The 16,095-nt window shown below is 35.4% G+C and overlaps 1 protein-coding gene across 1 annotated transcript; it reads right to left on the bottom strand.

Annotated features, from left to right (window-relative positions):
- Positions 1 to 1,968: 1,968 nt before the first annotated feature.
- Positions 1,969 to 5,327, bottom strand: LOC116245146 (transcription factor bHLH30-like). The gene is made up of 2 exons (XM_031616829.2): positions 4,615 to 5,327; positions 1,969 to 2,842 (listed from the first exon to the last, which is right to left on the bottom strand). Exons 1-2 carry the CDS (start codon positions 4,945 to 4,947, stop codon positions 2,369 to 2,371), a joined length of 807 nt encoding a protein of 268 aa, XP_031472689.1. The 5' UTR covers positions 4,948 to 5,327; the 3' UTR covers positions 1,969 to 2,368.
- Positions 5,328 to 16,095: the final 10,768 nt, after the last annotated feature.

The following is a 16,095-nucleotide window of genomic DNA, read 5'->3' on the forward strand; positions in this document are numbered from 1 at the left end:
TATTTTCTCTCGCATGCTCGATCTAGCGCTTTATAAATGTTCCAAGAACGAAATGTCTTAAGGGCCGTTTGATAATTGGAAAATTTATTCCAGAAAATACTTTTCCTATCTATCCCGAGTGAAATATTATGAGAGAAAAGTCTTTATTTTCTAGCAATTTACAAAGTTGAACGGGTGAAATTTGAATCATGTTTGTGATTTATTGTAACAGAAAAAAAATCACCGATTTGTATGGTTCTTTTAAAACCTTAAGCCCCAAACAATCTATAGCTGTTTGAGTGAAGAGCAAGAGACTCACTGCTCGGTAGAAAGTTAGCAGTTATCCCCTTAGAGCCTTTTCTTATTGTACTATGCATTAAAATCAAAAATTGGTTAAATGTATCGAATATTTTAAAAATGTTTCACAAATCTACCCATTTTTTGAAACAAATGCATAAAATTATTATTGTTCTCAAACAGCCCCTAGGATCTCTGACACCATGTACAAATTTGTTACTGTTTAGTAAAACTGACCTAAAAGTTATAACAGATTCATAAAATCTTATATTATAGTGTTTTATGAATGTAACCCAAATTTTAAAGCAAACTTAATAGATAGTAACAAATTATTGATCTCAAATGCCTCTTAAAGTAGAAAGCTTGTTTTCCATGAAGTCTGATTCACTTTTGCTCAGTGTTAAAATAAAAAAGGAAAAAAATCAGCCTTGAAAGGAACCCGTATTGCTCTTAATTTCATATTTTTAATTTAAAACCGGCTCAATTATTTTGAACTAATTTTAAAATAACACATAGATTTACGTTGGCCCTACTTCAGTGAGAGTAAACAAATAAATGATGAAGAAGATCTCAAGGCACGTAACACTCAATTACGCGGCCTGAAAAGAACGACAATGTAACTGTACATACTTTATTAAAACGTTTCAAAAACAAAACTTTCCTGTTTGAGATTTCACTTGTATAGATTTAATCATCTTATGGAGGAAGACTTGGAAACATGTTCTTGCATTGCATGAATAAGATTTTATAACATAAATTGAAGATATTTAGATGGTTCATTTTTTTCATCCTTATAAAGTTTTACTTGTACATCTGCAAAGATAACATAGAAATCCTTAATTAGGAATGTGCTTGCATTGAGAAAATCATCATAGTTACTTCATCCTTATTGAAGTCGCTTTGGAAGTAGAAAAAGTTCATTTCAGTTGCTTACTTGCTTATCTTCCAAAATAAAAGGAAGAAGATTTTATAGGATTTAATGAACTCGAAAATTTAGTTTAATAAAGTCTAGATACACATCCAATAATTGGTTAATCAAAATCCCAAATCTGAACATCGCGTAAACTTTAGTATCATGGCATCCAAGGCCAAATTTAGTATCAGATAATAATGGACTAGGAAAACAAGTACATGTTAATTTAAAACTTCGGATTAGTTCAGTCTGGATCAAAATCCAGATTCAATGTATGAACTTTTTAGAAAAAAGGAGAAAATAGAAAGTATCAATATCAAAATAAACACTTTAAATGCAACGCTATCTTGTAAGCATTTTATTTACATTCTCTGTGATTCTCTACCTTCCTAAAAGCTTGCTGGGGACTATAAATGCAACGATATAAAAAAGGCTCATTCTCTTGTGCCATCTATTGCAAGGTTGAGACCCATAAAATGCCTTTCAGGGTTGTTTGGTAGTAGTATAACTATTATTCCATGAATCGACCCCAATCTTTAGTGCAAGTTCATAAAACACTCACAAATTGTCTCAGATGACAAACGACCCCTTCGGGTCTTCACAGATTGGACAATGGACAAGGCCTGGCTTGGCCCAGTGCTCAGCCCTGTTTCCTGTCATGGCCAAAGCTATACATCTGGAACTACACAGACAGGAGGCAGAAAATCTTAGAACATCCATCAACTGCAGATAACAGGAAGAAATTAGCTTACAATAGCAACGGGAAGTGGGAGAACATCTTAGCAAGTAAACATTTTCTTCAGACCAGCTTACTCTTCAAGAAGAAGTAACAGTTTCTCCAGCATTACAGATGGTAGACATCCATTTAAGTGATACCACAGTTAATACAAATAGAGATTACCATAACAAGTTACAACAAACCAGATAAGAACTATGCATAATAGTTCTTTCTGATCTTTAGCGACCGACTTTATGTGATACCACTGTGGTAAGTACCAGATTTGTTCCATGCATGAGACATCTTCAATGCTTCATAACCTGAACAGAAACCGGTCATGATTTGCATTAAATGGACAACCACCAATCTAGGTGTGTGGAATATGAAGTTTCAGTTCCAAAGAGAGTTAACAAGGACCCAGTAATTCCCCTTCTTGAGCAGATTCATAAATGTATACAGGTTTATGATGAGGAGCTCGAAGATTCGAATGGTGAACTCCTGTGCCTTTTGCTCGAAACTGTGCTCCTCGGTGAGAAATCTGTAGAAGAAACTCTTTCCAAAACAGACTTCAGGGCTTGTTGGACTGATCTTGCAGCAGACCGTTGCTTCGCCTCATCGACATGTTCTCCTGGTGTGAAGATGAATACATTTTTTACCCTTCCTCCCAAAGTAGAAGTCTCTGCACTAACTGTCTTCAATTGAAGATTTTGCAGCATTTGCTTTAATTCAGTCCAAAGCTCTGGCCGATCATCACAACATAGTGATGCTCTTATATAAGAAGTGCCTTTGTCAGCATCATATTTGTCAGCATCATATTCCACTTGCACTTCATCATAATCTGTTGGAACAACACAACCTTTGGTGAGTACCTCAGCATTTCTCTTTAATTCCTTTACATTGGTTATTACTTCCGCAAGCAGCGAAGCCTTGTCCATCTGCATCCGAGAATAAACTTTCAGTTATATTTATTACTTTCCCTCAGGAGAAAAACAGACATGGAAGGAAAAGATTGCAGGACAAGTGAAAATGACTCTCAAAAATGATAGAGAGAGACTAAATATCATTTAGAAAGAAGATGATGACAGGATGTGGCACAGAAAATCACGATACTTTATTTATTAAAAGGTAAACAAAAATAGAAGGAAGCTATTCTTCGTTGGTCTGTTTTCTATCAACAAAAGGTAAATAAAATAGGTGTTTCTCCACTTGTACCAGATGAAAGGTTAAGAAGGGAGAAAGTCAACACAAAACAGCAAGAAAAATGAAAGTCAATGAAGTAATTCGAAGGCTTCCATTATTCCACATCAAATACTTTTAACAGGATAGGAACCACACAGCAATGATGATGGAATCTACCAAAAGAAATCGATGCCATCCTAGGACAAAAAATGACGATCAAAACACAAAATAAAGGAATTTGCAACTTCATAGAAAAGAATAACGATGCAAGTGAAAGCATCTGATCTTAGAACTGAGATTCTAGACGGATCTGCTGATGCAGAAGGAGGTTCCCACACAAAATCCAGGCTCTATCAACAAAGGATGTTAGTTCCTATCTTGGTTGACTTTCAGATCCTCAATTTTCTACTTCATACTGGCTGATGCTCAGATCAAAGAACTGATCTTTGTGGAAGGTCTGACCTCAAACCTGAGGGTTATGTAGTTAGATCAGATCTAAGCTTATCAAAACAATTATTAATTATGCTTATCAAAGAGCCCCAGGAGAAAAAAGGAATAACATTTGGATTTTGAATGATACACCAGGACCCACAACAGCAAGGCATTTTACGATTCTTATATATGGCTTCACCATCTTAGATCATACCTCCCTAGGAATATTACAGATCGAAGGTTCAGAAACTACATCCAAAAAATCTCCTTCTCTCCCACCCCCCCCGCCCCCCACCCCCAGAAGTGCATGGTTTACCATGGCTTTAAGGATGTCAGACACTTTTCTGAATGATCGGATCTGGCATGGACCCCACTCCTAGATGCATGTGGGCCATGGATCCTTTGATAAGATATTCGGGCACAGATTAAGCACAAAAACCATACAGGAGAAACATAAGTAATATACCGACTCTAATCTAATAAAGCAAGAACCAGGCACAGAGAGCAGAAAAAGAAGAAAGAAATCAACTAAGCAGATCCTTACCTGACTAATACACACATAACATAAATACATGATCACAGTTGATATTCAACTGAGTGAGTTAATAAGATACAAACCTTATGAAGCAGATAGAGGATCAAGAAAAAACCTATCTCGTTGATGTTAACCAGTTTTTCTGCTTATTCTCCCATTTTAATTGTTCATAGTTCATACTATGCATTTGTTACCGGAAACCAGGAAAAGGGAAAGAAAAAAAAGACAGAACAAGAAAGAGAGAGAGAGGGAGAGAATTAAGAATTATAGACCACTTCCAGTAATGATCACGCCATACTCAAAGCCTTATTATTTCTGGCCTACATGTGCACACACACACTGTCACACACACACACATAGATTCACCTTGGTGGTGCAGGGCACAAGTCCCCTCAACGTGGTCAGGTGACGGTTGATCCTCTCCCTCCGCAAAGAGAGAGAGAGGGAGAGAATTAATAATTATAGACCACTTCCAGTAATGATCACGCCATACTCAAAGCCTTATTATTTCTGGCCTACATGTGCACACACACACTGTCACACACACACACATAGATTCACCTTGGTGGTGCAGGGCACAAGTCCCCTCAACGTGGTCAGGTGACGGTTGATCCTCTCCCTCCGCCTCCTTTCCGCTTCGCTGTGACTCTTCAATGCCATCGTGGCCTTCGCCTCCGCCATCTCCTTCCTCATCAGGTCGCTCGCCTTCACCAGCTCCCCTTTCTCGCTGTCCAGCACCAGGGAGGAAGATGACGACGACGACATCAGCGCGCCGACATTAAACTGACCACCACCATGCCCAAACCCACCAAAAACCCCGGAGAACCGCTTCCTTCCGACATCTCCTGCCGCGTGAAAAGAACCCATCATCTGCATCTCCTCCCCGACCATCATCCACTTCCTTCTTTCTTCCCCTTCCTTGCCCTTCACCCTCTGCCGTCCCTTAAGCGCTACAAAGCATGATCTCTGCACCAGGAGGACGGCTCGTGGGGGCAGTCCAGCGAATCAACCTTCGGCACCGAAACTGGATCCCTTCCACTTCTCCAGTCGGCGTTTTCTTCCCTTCCATCACGGTCGCGGCTTAGACAAAGAATCGATGAAGAAGGGAGCTTAGCGTTCGATTACCACCATCTCTACAGGCTCTGAAATAACTATCTCATCTTTTTGGTGGAATCGTATTTCCAATTACGGGAGGAAAATGAACACCCAAGTGAGGAGAGGGAAGAAATCTGAGGAAATGGAAGACTTATAAAGCAGACGGTGGTGCCGATTCTAGGACGCATCACCATCATGGAATCGGAGGGCCCTCCCTTTGGCTTTATAGGCCAGGAGTTATCTGCCTTTATTTTTTTCAACGGTTCTCTTTTTTCTTCTTCCTCCTCCTCTTCTTTCAACGGCACTTTTACCTTTCTCTTCATTTTTTACCTAAACATTGCTTTTGTCAAAATGATAAACATGGTTTCTTACATTTCCAAAATAATACCAAAAAAAACATTTTTCTAGCAAAAAGTAACATAAGGTACTTTCTTATACTGTTTAATTTTATTATAGGTGTAATAAATACATTAAATAAATATTCCTGGTGGCTATGGTTGTGGGCTGCATTTTTAAAGACTTCCCAAGTCCTCTTGATGCATCTGATAAGAACCAGTGCAGGTCTTTTTATATGCTCTGCAACATGACGAACTAAAGTACGCACTGTTTTGGTTTTTTCTACACTCACAATAAAACTATGGACAACTGAGACATCATTCCTTATCTTACAAGGATGAAAAACCCACAAACAACATAAATGCTTGCAGGAAAAGAAAGGAAGAGTTATTTATTTGCAACGGCACATTAAAAAATAATCTTGTAGATGTTATGGACATATAATTATAAAGATGGCAACACAATTATAATAAGTTGTTCATAATGATCCAGTCGATGGATTCATCTGCAAGTGTTAGATTTATTATATCATATGGCAATCGTGATGTAAACCGACCAACTATTCCCAATCATATGTAGTTGATGTCCAATAAGCAGGTTTGCTCCGATGCATATGTTTGTAAAATACATGTTCTAAGAGCATTATGTTCTTGTTTTAACATGTCTAGCAATCCGAACAATATCTGTGATTACCTCATGTTTCTCGGAACAAGATCACGGTGTTCTTGTAGCATTTGCTGTGGGAACATGTGTCTTAAGAAAACAATGTTCCTCTTACCAAACGCCCTCTTAACTTTGCGAAATAGGTCCCAGATGTATCTACTCACCAAACCAAACACGAAACTATTTTAACCAAATTTGGTAAAATATGGTTTTGGCCATAATTAAGATCGATTAATTATAACATTTGCAAATGAACCTAATTTCAAGGGCTTTGAACTCTTCAAATCAAATGAATCTTGCGATGCAAACGCGCTCAAATTCAAAACAAGCACCTTCCTTAGGCTACACGTAGCGAATGTGAAAGCGCCACATGTCGTGTTATCGTGTTCAATTAACATTTTAATGCGTGATTTTCTTGCTTCTTTGAATGTGATGCTTCATTTTCTTCCGTATAATTAACATGTCGTAAGATTCAGGCTGATCTAACCCTAGATGAGCATTTGCCATGGACCAACTACCTTAAAATTGACAGCCAAATGAATATACAATGCTAATAAAAGTCGTGACAAGTATGACTTTGCAAGAAGGGAAAACCGACACTCCATGTCAAGGATGGGTTACTTCTAAAATTAACCAAAAGTAAATTATGAAAGTGATTATTTACCCATATATATGACTTTCATAGCTTGCAATGCTGAATTGAAGATGTATCTAATATTCGTACTTCTCACAATCTTAACAGGATATATTTAACTTTTTAGTTAATATTCATCTTACCTTTGGCCCTTCGCAAGTCTAAGCGTTGGTGATTCCTTTGGCATACATGGTTATGTGTCTTTTGGTGGCAGATTTGGATCATTTGCAATGAAATGAAGTCTTCTTTCATGAAGATTTTTATTTTCATTTAATGCAAGCTCTCTCTCTCTCTCTCTCTCTCTCTCTTATGAAAATCTAAATAATACCAACATCTCATTAATAATTCGAACAAATAAGTTTATCGTCCTCTTCATTAAATGTTAGTGGTCAATACTGAACATTTAATTGAACAAGTGAAAAGTTGAATAGTCTATTGTGTTATACTGACAATCCATTTCAAACAATTACTGGGATAACTATCTCTACCTCTTTCATTCATCGGTACTTTGAGCACGAATAACAGAAGAAACAGTCATTTGGACGTCTCTAATAAAGAGTTGTCTATATATATATATATATATATATATATATATATATATATATATATATATATATATATATATATATGAGCCCATAAAATGAAAATATATAACAAAATTTGGGGACAAGAAGTCCCCCAAGAATAAGTTGCAAAAATAACGATGATTCTTGCTAATCTTATAAAGGATCAGCTTTCTTGCGGATATGAATAGTTGAATCTTGGACCCACATGCAACCAGAATGCCAAAGTAACGATGATTCATAGCTTGGAGCTTTTCGCTTGGATCTTAGCACCCGCGCAAGTACCACTAGTTTTTTCCATGCTTTATGCTGGCCCACTGCCGATTTGAGTAGTTCAAAGCCCTAGATCCGGCGAAGTACTGTAAAAACACATACTTGGTCATGAACAACCAAGTTCTTGAACTTGTACCTTCTCCACAACCATGGTGATAGCCTTTGGCAGATGCAAATGCAAACAATTTCTCTGGTACCAAACACATATCTTCACCTGTGGGAATCTTGATTTTCCCAGTTCTTGAATTTCTAGGATCTTGTGCAGGCAAGATGGTACCATCATGGCCACTAAGCTTGTCCATGCCACTAACCCTTGTTTGGATGCTGAATTGGATTTCTTTACATCTTCTACAGTGACAAGAAAGTTTGCATGTGGAATGTGGGTCCAGATTAAAATCAAGAAATGATGAGATGATTCTATATGTGGAGTATGTGTGGATCTTCACTATAGAAAATGGAAGCCCAATGTCACAAAAAGTCATCAAAAGGATGAGGATGAAAGCACAAGGCCCATCACCATGTTGTGATTCTCAATGTTTATTGTAGTTGGAATAGATGCTCATACTTTCCTTCTTTATTTTATTCCCTATACTCAGTAAAACCTAAAATTGGCAGTGGGTCTATGTTGGGATCTCCTAAGTTTTCGATCCATTTTTGCTGTGCATCCAAAATTTTTTGTCAATGCAGATTCATAAAGCACTTTGTTGTTGATGTTCCATGAATTTACCTCAATCTTAAGGATATGTTCATAGAATATTAATAACTCATTACTGTTATCGAAGGGCTTATAAGTAAGAGGTGTTTGATGCGAGGAGAAAAATATCACACTCACATAGTGCAGCATTCTATGGCAGTTTCATGAGATTGGTAGGACGATAATCAAGAAACTCACTTTTCTATCTATTCTACTCAAGATGTAATGCCCTCAGTGTTTGATAAGAGAAATATTGCATTCTTAGGGAACATTTGGTATTGGAAATACCATGTGAGTGTTTTATGAATCTACTCCAAAGTAAAGACATATTTGTAAAACACTTGTTCAAGAGTTTTATGAATCTGCTCTAGTTTTAACGCAGATTCATGAAACACTTACATGGTGCTCATAATGTCAAATGGCCTCTTAGAAGGCAACTTCTTATGACGTGTTGTCGTGTGATTATATTTGACAACTGATTGTTAAATTTTAAAATAATATTTAATATATACGATGTTTCTTGGAACATAAGCATGGTTTTTTTTAAATTATGTGTCCTATAATTATATATTCTAAGAAAACATTTTTTTTTTTTTTACCGAACACCAAATAAAAGTAGTAGAGCATCTTCCTAGATGCTTAGGCTGAGGATAGGCGAACTTTGCATCAGTTTTTGCCAAGAAATCTCACCTTTGCTATTGAGTTAGATGTTGTTGGCTATGTGTACTGTCTGATACGGGTTAACACAAGTATGATAATGGCAATATTGATTGAATTATTGTTCTTGACAAATTTGATTGAATTATTGATTGTCTTCAACTTTAACACTGCCTATGTCACAAAATAAATTTCATATATTTATTAAATATTATTAATCCAAACAGCTAGTAACCTTCCTACTTGATCTAAAGAGAAAGGTTCGATTCCAATTTTGATGTGAATTGAAATCTATCATCTCTTAGCACAATATTTGTCCTTCATCTAGGCAAAAAAATGATTGACTGCAATGTTTTTGGCCCTTACCTTATTCTATTGCTGCCTTCCATAAGCTTCCATCGAGAATATGACATAAAACTAAATAGTTTAGTTACGGTGTTCATTGACCTATTCGACTCCCCTCGAAGTCGTAACTGCTTACATACTTAAGCAATATTTGATTCGATTAAGAGAAGAACGCAAAATAATTTGCCATTATGGAGACGATGCAAATTGAAATGGTTTCATTCTCAACTGTCGCAACAACAAAATTTGTCAAAGTAAACGAAATACTTTATGCATCGAAACATACATTAGTGACCCCACTTGTTATTTTCAATCCTCCAACACCTGGTATAATTTTGTGGCTGAGCTGCTCTAGACCCAATATCCATGATAAAGGATGGAAGCTACGTTAACATAAAAATCAATGAAGAAGAGGGTAAGATTCTGCATTAATGAAAGATAATCGATCAACATGGAACTTTATTGGTGAAGATTAGTTGAATCATTCTACCATTATTCAAAAAATCAAATCGATCTAGTCGACTGGACATCTAGGTGTAAAGCACTGTTTCGGTATCGGCCGCGAGAGCCGGGCGAATCAACTCAATCAGTTATGAATCAACAAAAGATATTGTTATGTACCTTTTTATAGGCCGATGAATCAAATTGTTTTGCCACCAATTCGATTCGAATGGGCCGATTCATAAAAACACGACCAGTTTGGATAGAAGATAGGTCGTGCTAGTAGGTCAACCTTGATTAATCGATAAAATATATACCATGACTATATAATTAAATAAAAAGCCTAATAAGCCATTTGACAATAGTAATAGCATGTTATTGTTTTATGTATCTGTCCCAAATATTAGAGCAGGTTCATGAAATATTGTAATACAGTGTTCCACAAATAGAAAATATTGTAATACAGTGTTCCACAAATAGACAAGGTTCGTGCCAGGCGAACCCATAACTTTTGCGCTCGAAAAGTGCCAGTAAATTCATTGCTCTATTCTTGTTGTTGTGATTAGAAGTTGAAAGAAAAGGTTTGCCTCATCTTGCTGGCGTTAAATTAGATTTTCTTAAATTTGATAGCAAAGATTGAGCAATATGTTAAATTCCAAGACATAAATGCTCAATCTCTCCATGGAATTCCATGTAACTATCAAGCTGATCAAGAACTTGAAGATCTCACATGAGATTAATCAACTCTTGAGAAGGCGAAAGGCCTTTGAGAGCTAAATAACTTTAGCCTTTGCATTTATTTAACCTTAGTTTCCATTGACTCAATTTGAGTTCATATTCTCTCGATTCTCTCAAGCACCAATTTGGCGATTGAATATTCTTAACATTTCTTTACTTGGCATAAAACCGAAAAGTTGGCTCAGTGATCTCAAAATTATATTTGACCTTCTCTCTCTAGAAGTAAATGGGCAGCTTTAACTTCCCACTTTATTGCGGACTCAATTACCAAGATGTTATTTAATGTTTATTCAAAAGTTTTCAAACCAAGGAAAATCCCAATAAAGTTAAGAAAAAAAGAAAAATCGGAAGCAAGGAAGAACCAAGTTGGTGCAATGAATTCCAAGTTGAAGCCTTATAATTAATGGTTTGATTAGATAGTGTGGGACCAAGAGGTGCATTATTGAGCTTGGGCTGTTTTGTCATCAAATGAATAGTAAAATAATACTATGAAAACCATATTTTATATGACGAATGATAAGGCAGCCTCATTATTTTGCGATGATCGTGACATCATGGGGATAAGTCTATCAGAGACATGTAGGGCCCCCATTTACTTCATCAATCCAACAAATAATTCACCAAAAAAGTCTCCTTTTGTTAACTTATTGTTCATGATGTTGCATCTTCAACCACCCAACCAGGGCAGCCACATTTTTCTTCTTTTTTTTTTTTTTTATACAGGTTTGTTTATACTTGCTCTATCATGAACATAAAAGAATCCTTCTATGTCTCAACTCTCAACATTCAACTCTCTCTCTCTCTCTTTATATATGTATACATGTCAAAAAGTAACTTTATGAAAAGCGAATGACATTTTAACTTTTTAAAATTGATAAAACTACTCTTTGTATGACAGGTTCTTAAGTCATCTAATCAAACAATCAGATATGGTTTCTCTTTATGTTCTAAGTGTAGTCCTTTAATATGGTTTTGCGTATTGCTCTCGATCTTTTACACCTTCAAGACATTATTTTTTCGCTAGAGTGTGCTAAGGTAATAGCAGCTAATAGGATAAATACAATAAGAACTCTTATAACCTTGTCTATAGAAAGAGAAGTTTTCTCTACCCTCGTAGTTGAAAACTACTTTAATGATACTCATTTTTCGAAGGTGGATCTCACGAAACAAATCATATATATGGATGCAAATCTTGGTCTTCGAAGAACTTTGAGCTAATCAAAAAAATATGATGTTCTATTAATAGCTTACAAAGTCCGATCTAAACATCAAGAAAATTGTTTCTTTATAACGTTTCCATATTATTAAACATGGACACAAACGTCCAAATGGCTAGGTTTACAAAAGTTAACTTGACCATGTGAATTTCAAAATATAAATCTAATCAAGTAGGTAGGTTTTTCATGTCTATAAATGTAGGGATAAAAAAAAATATGATTTTTCATTATATAAATTGGATACTATGACGTTTAAAATTCAGACATTATTGGCTTGGCGTATTATAAAATATGATATACAAAATGAGAATTCATTGTTATTCATCTCTTCAGATTTACATGTATCTTAAAGATAGAGTTAAAGAACGATAAACCTTGTTTATGTAGTCTTAACATGATTTTTCACGTAATTAGTCTAACTTTCTATAATCTTATAATCGATTTAGTAGAGAATGTATCCAAAGCAACGACTTGATGATAAAAAAAAAAAAAAAAAAAACAAGTTTGACTTTCTTGCAGATTTTTCAGACCAATCGACAATCCGCATATTATATATCCATTTCATGTAGTTTGTCTGCCATCTTTTAGTTGATGTATCATGTAAAATTTCAGCTTGTGGACTACAACTCATTTAGTGATATGTAAGATTCAACTCCAAAAGCATAGACAAGGATATAATATATCCGTAACACATTGACATTTTTTAGCTTATAAATATTATGAGGTTCAGAACATGGTGAAGACTGCATCCTAAATACATCAGTGCGGTCGTGTTGAGTTGACAGTATCTTTAGCTCAAAAATTCATATCTCTATGGCCGCAAAATCACGGAATGAGGTGTATAACTTTGTAAACAATTTATTCCAATTAAATGTTTTTCGGGTCAGGTTGAGTGTCTATAGATACAGACCACATACATACATACACACACATAATATATATATATATATATAAGATTGATAAATACTAGACCACTTGGGTAAGGGATAAAAACTAGACCTCTTAAATTTGTCTTAAGTTTATTTTAAACAAAGTGTGAACCTTTTAATGTGATTATGTTTCTGTACAGATTATTTTTGTAAAAAAATGACATTTTTACTATCGAAATTTTGGAGCCGTTCATTTTTTAATTATTAAAAAATATTATTATAGTAAAAAATGACTAACTTAATACATGTTTATTACCAAAATACTCTTAAGATCATATATATAAGGTTAGATTGCAAAAAAGAAATGTTTTAATAGTTAATTTTAATGGGTTTGGTTTTTTGCCAATTACCTAAGCGGTTTAGTTTCTACTAACTTTCCTTCACTCATGAGGCCGTCTAATTCATTAGGATGGATGGTTCAAAGAAAAATAATGAGAAAAAGGTGATAGTCATTTTCATCATCAAGTCAGTTCATACATTTTTCTCTCATCCGTCCACAGTAGATGAAATGGTCCTTATGAGTGCGATGAATGATTCTAGATAGTCAGAGTCACTATTCAATTTACCTCTCTCTCTCTCTCTCTCTCTCTATATATATATATATATATATATATATATATATATATATATATATATATATATATATATATATATATATATATATATATATACACACACATATATATATATATATATATATATATGAAAGAGAGAAAGCGGAAGATGATTTTATGGAAAAACAAAACTACAATTATGTCTATAGAAGTGCTTAACTAAACACTCAATTGTGAAGAAACTCAAATGTTGTAAGATAATTTTCGACAAATCGAAGCGAGCCGAGCAAAGGGTTGATATGTTCATCCATTGAACCCCAAGCCAAAAATACATATGGATTCAGGCTATCCATTGCCAGCTTGAATAAAATAAGATGCTAATTGGAGCTAATTGCTTCAGTGATCAAACCCTAGCCAAATATTTTTGCATTCGCCAATCCTACCAAGCAGCAGATTAGATCTGGTTTCGCTAATTAATCAGGTATTTAACCCATCCCTAGCGTCTTAAAAAGAATCTTGCATTTTCTTGGTTGTGACTGTGTAGTCATACTTACTCTCATTGAGATTATGTCAATGGATCATGACTCGGATCAGATGTCTGATCCAATGCTAGACATAAGTTGAATATCGGGAAAAAAAAGTTGACATCTGATTAAGAAATTGGATCCGATTTAAATCTAAGGAATGACATCTGATTGGATTGAGCTTCAGTTTTTAAATATATGTCCTTGGGGATCCAGATTTGAATTCTGATTGGGACTCGGTTTTAAATAAATATCCTACATTCAGTATCCCTATCTTCTGAAATTTTGTTCATAATATAACATAATGCAGTTCAGGTTCAGTTGTGCACTTGAAAATCAGATTCAGATGTAAGAATAAAAGTGGGTCCATACCATATTTTGACTGTGAACTTAAAAATCATATCCAAATATGGTATTGGACTTTTCTTCATTCATAATGGAATCCGATATGGTAAGGAATACATCCGATTCAAATAATTGAAATCAAGAAAGTGTTTTCAACATCAGATGTGCATCTAATGTTGTTCAAAACTTACTTCCTTACATCCTTAATGCTGATTATTTTGAATAAAGAAAAAATTGGTCGGTAAGTTTGCAGCTGGGACAACTTTCTTATCGGAATCAAGTTCAATAACTCGTGAGTTCAAGTAAAAGCAAATGTAAATATCCAAATGCAAATGCATATGAATGAATCTGCATTGTGTATGCTTTTTTATTAGTAATTGAATATTGACTGAACGAATTGAATAAGAAGTAATCAAATTTTAGATATCGGCTTACGGTGTTGAATTATAACGCCGACAACCAGACCGGATGCGCGGCGAACTTGTAGGCAACATGATACGAACTGGTTATGAAATGAATGACATTAAAATGGTTTTCCTGTCCGAATAAAATATAAATATAATGTTAAAGTAATAAAATAAAATAGATTTGATCGCTCTTCAGATCTGTTCGTAATCGTCATCGCAGGCGTCGGCGGCTAAATTGCTGAATTCAACTTTGAGATTACCAACATCATCAAATTCATCATCGGAATCAGCACCACCATCATTCTCTGGCCACCAAATGTCGAGAGAAACAATCCAAAATTTGCTGCAAATTTTTTTAATAGTTCTAAGGGACCTTCAACTCCAAGTTTGAAAGACGTTTAAAATTTCAAAAAAAGTTTTCTACAGAGGCTTCAGTTCGCCGCATGAACTGATAGAGAGTGTTCAATAAGAAGAGCGTTGTCATGGTACCAATTTGAATGGCGGGGAGAGCAGCAGATTCCTTCTCTCCGTCGTCACCTTTTCTCACGAGGAGGAGAACTCTTAGATGCATGTCATTTTCTGTCAGTAATTGAATCTTGGTTGAACGAACTGAACGCAAACTGGTTATGAAATGAAGAACATTAAAATGGTTTTGCTCGTCCTGAAAGAAATATTAAAATAAATATAACGCTAAACCAATTAAATAGAATAGATTTCATCGCTTTTCAGATCTGTTCGTGATCGTCATCGCTGCCGTTGGCTAAATCGATGGATCGAACTTCGGAGATTACCAACATCACCAAATTCATCATCATCAGGATCAGCACCATCAACATGCACTTGCTAACAAATGTTTTCAAAAAATTTAATTTCCGGAAAATTTTTTAATAGCTCTGGTTCGTAGGAGACCTTCAACTCCAAGTTTGAAAGAAGTTTAAAATTTCAAAAAAAAAAAAAAAATGTTTTTATACAGAGGCTTCAGTTCGCTGCACGAGTGTTCAATAACAAGAACCCTGCAACACTCTGGTAAGAGGAGCGGTTGCCAGTATGACCGTATTCCCTGTGAAATTGGGTCTGGATCCTGCCCCATCATGAGCAGATCCACATGAAAATCCAACATAATGTGCTTATTTGTTAGGTATAAAAAAAAAAAATGATACATGTATTATGTTCCCGAAGATAAAGTACTTCTAACATCATATAGCTTATGAATTATCCAAACTTCTAAGATCGTATAGCTCAGGACTACGTAGTTCAAAGAATGGCAGGGGACAGCGTGATGTACTGTGAGAGAGCGTGTCCATGATGCCCAAGGAAGGTTTGGATAAGCCAAATTGAATTAGACAAGGGCTTCTGTCCAGCCAATTTACTTATCAACTCCTTTATCGACTCCAGTTATACTACACTCAGCCACAGTCACCAGGGGTGCGGCAGAAAGAAAAGAAGACTCACTCAGGTCGACGCGACGCCGGTGCAACCTAGATTCGCACTCAAACCGCACCACGTTTATTTCAGTTTATTTTTTTAACAAATTTGATATTATTAATATATGATAATAATAATAATAAATACTTTTACTGCACTATCGCACCTTTTTTTTTTTTTGAGATATGCCGCGCCGGCACCT

This window comes from Nymphaea colorata, chromosome 1 (genome assembly GCF_008831285.2).
Source record: "Nymphaea colorata isolate Beijing-Zhang1983 chromosome 1, ASM883128v2, whole genome shotgun sequence".
Taxonomy (NCBI): domain Eukaryota; kingdom Viridiplantae; phylum Streptophyta; class Magnoliopsida; order Nymphaeales; family Nymphaeaceae; genus Nymphaea; species Nymphaea colorata.

Bases quoted from the DNA above. Each gene is read 5' to 3' on its own strand.
- LOC116245146 (XM_031616829.2), bottom strand. From the start codon at position 4,947: ATGATGGTCGGGGAGGAGATGCAGATGATGGGTTCTTTTCACGCGGCA. The intron at 2,843-4,614 runs GTGAATCTATGT...TCTCGGATGCAG, and splicing joins TTGTGCCCTGCACCACCAAG to ATGGACAAGGCTTCGCTGCT.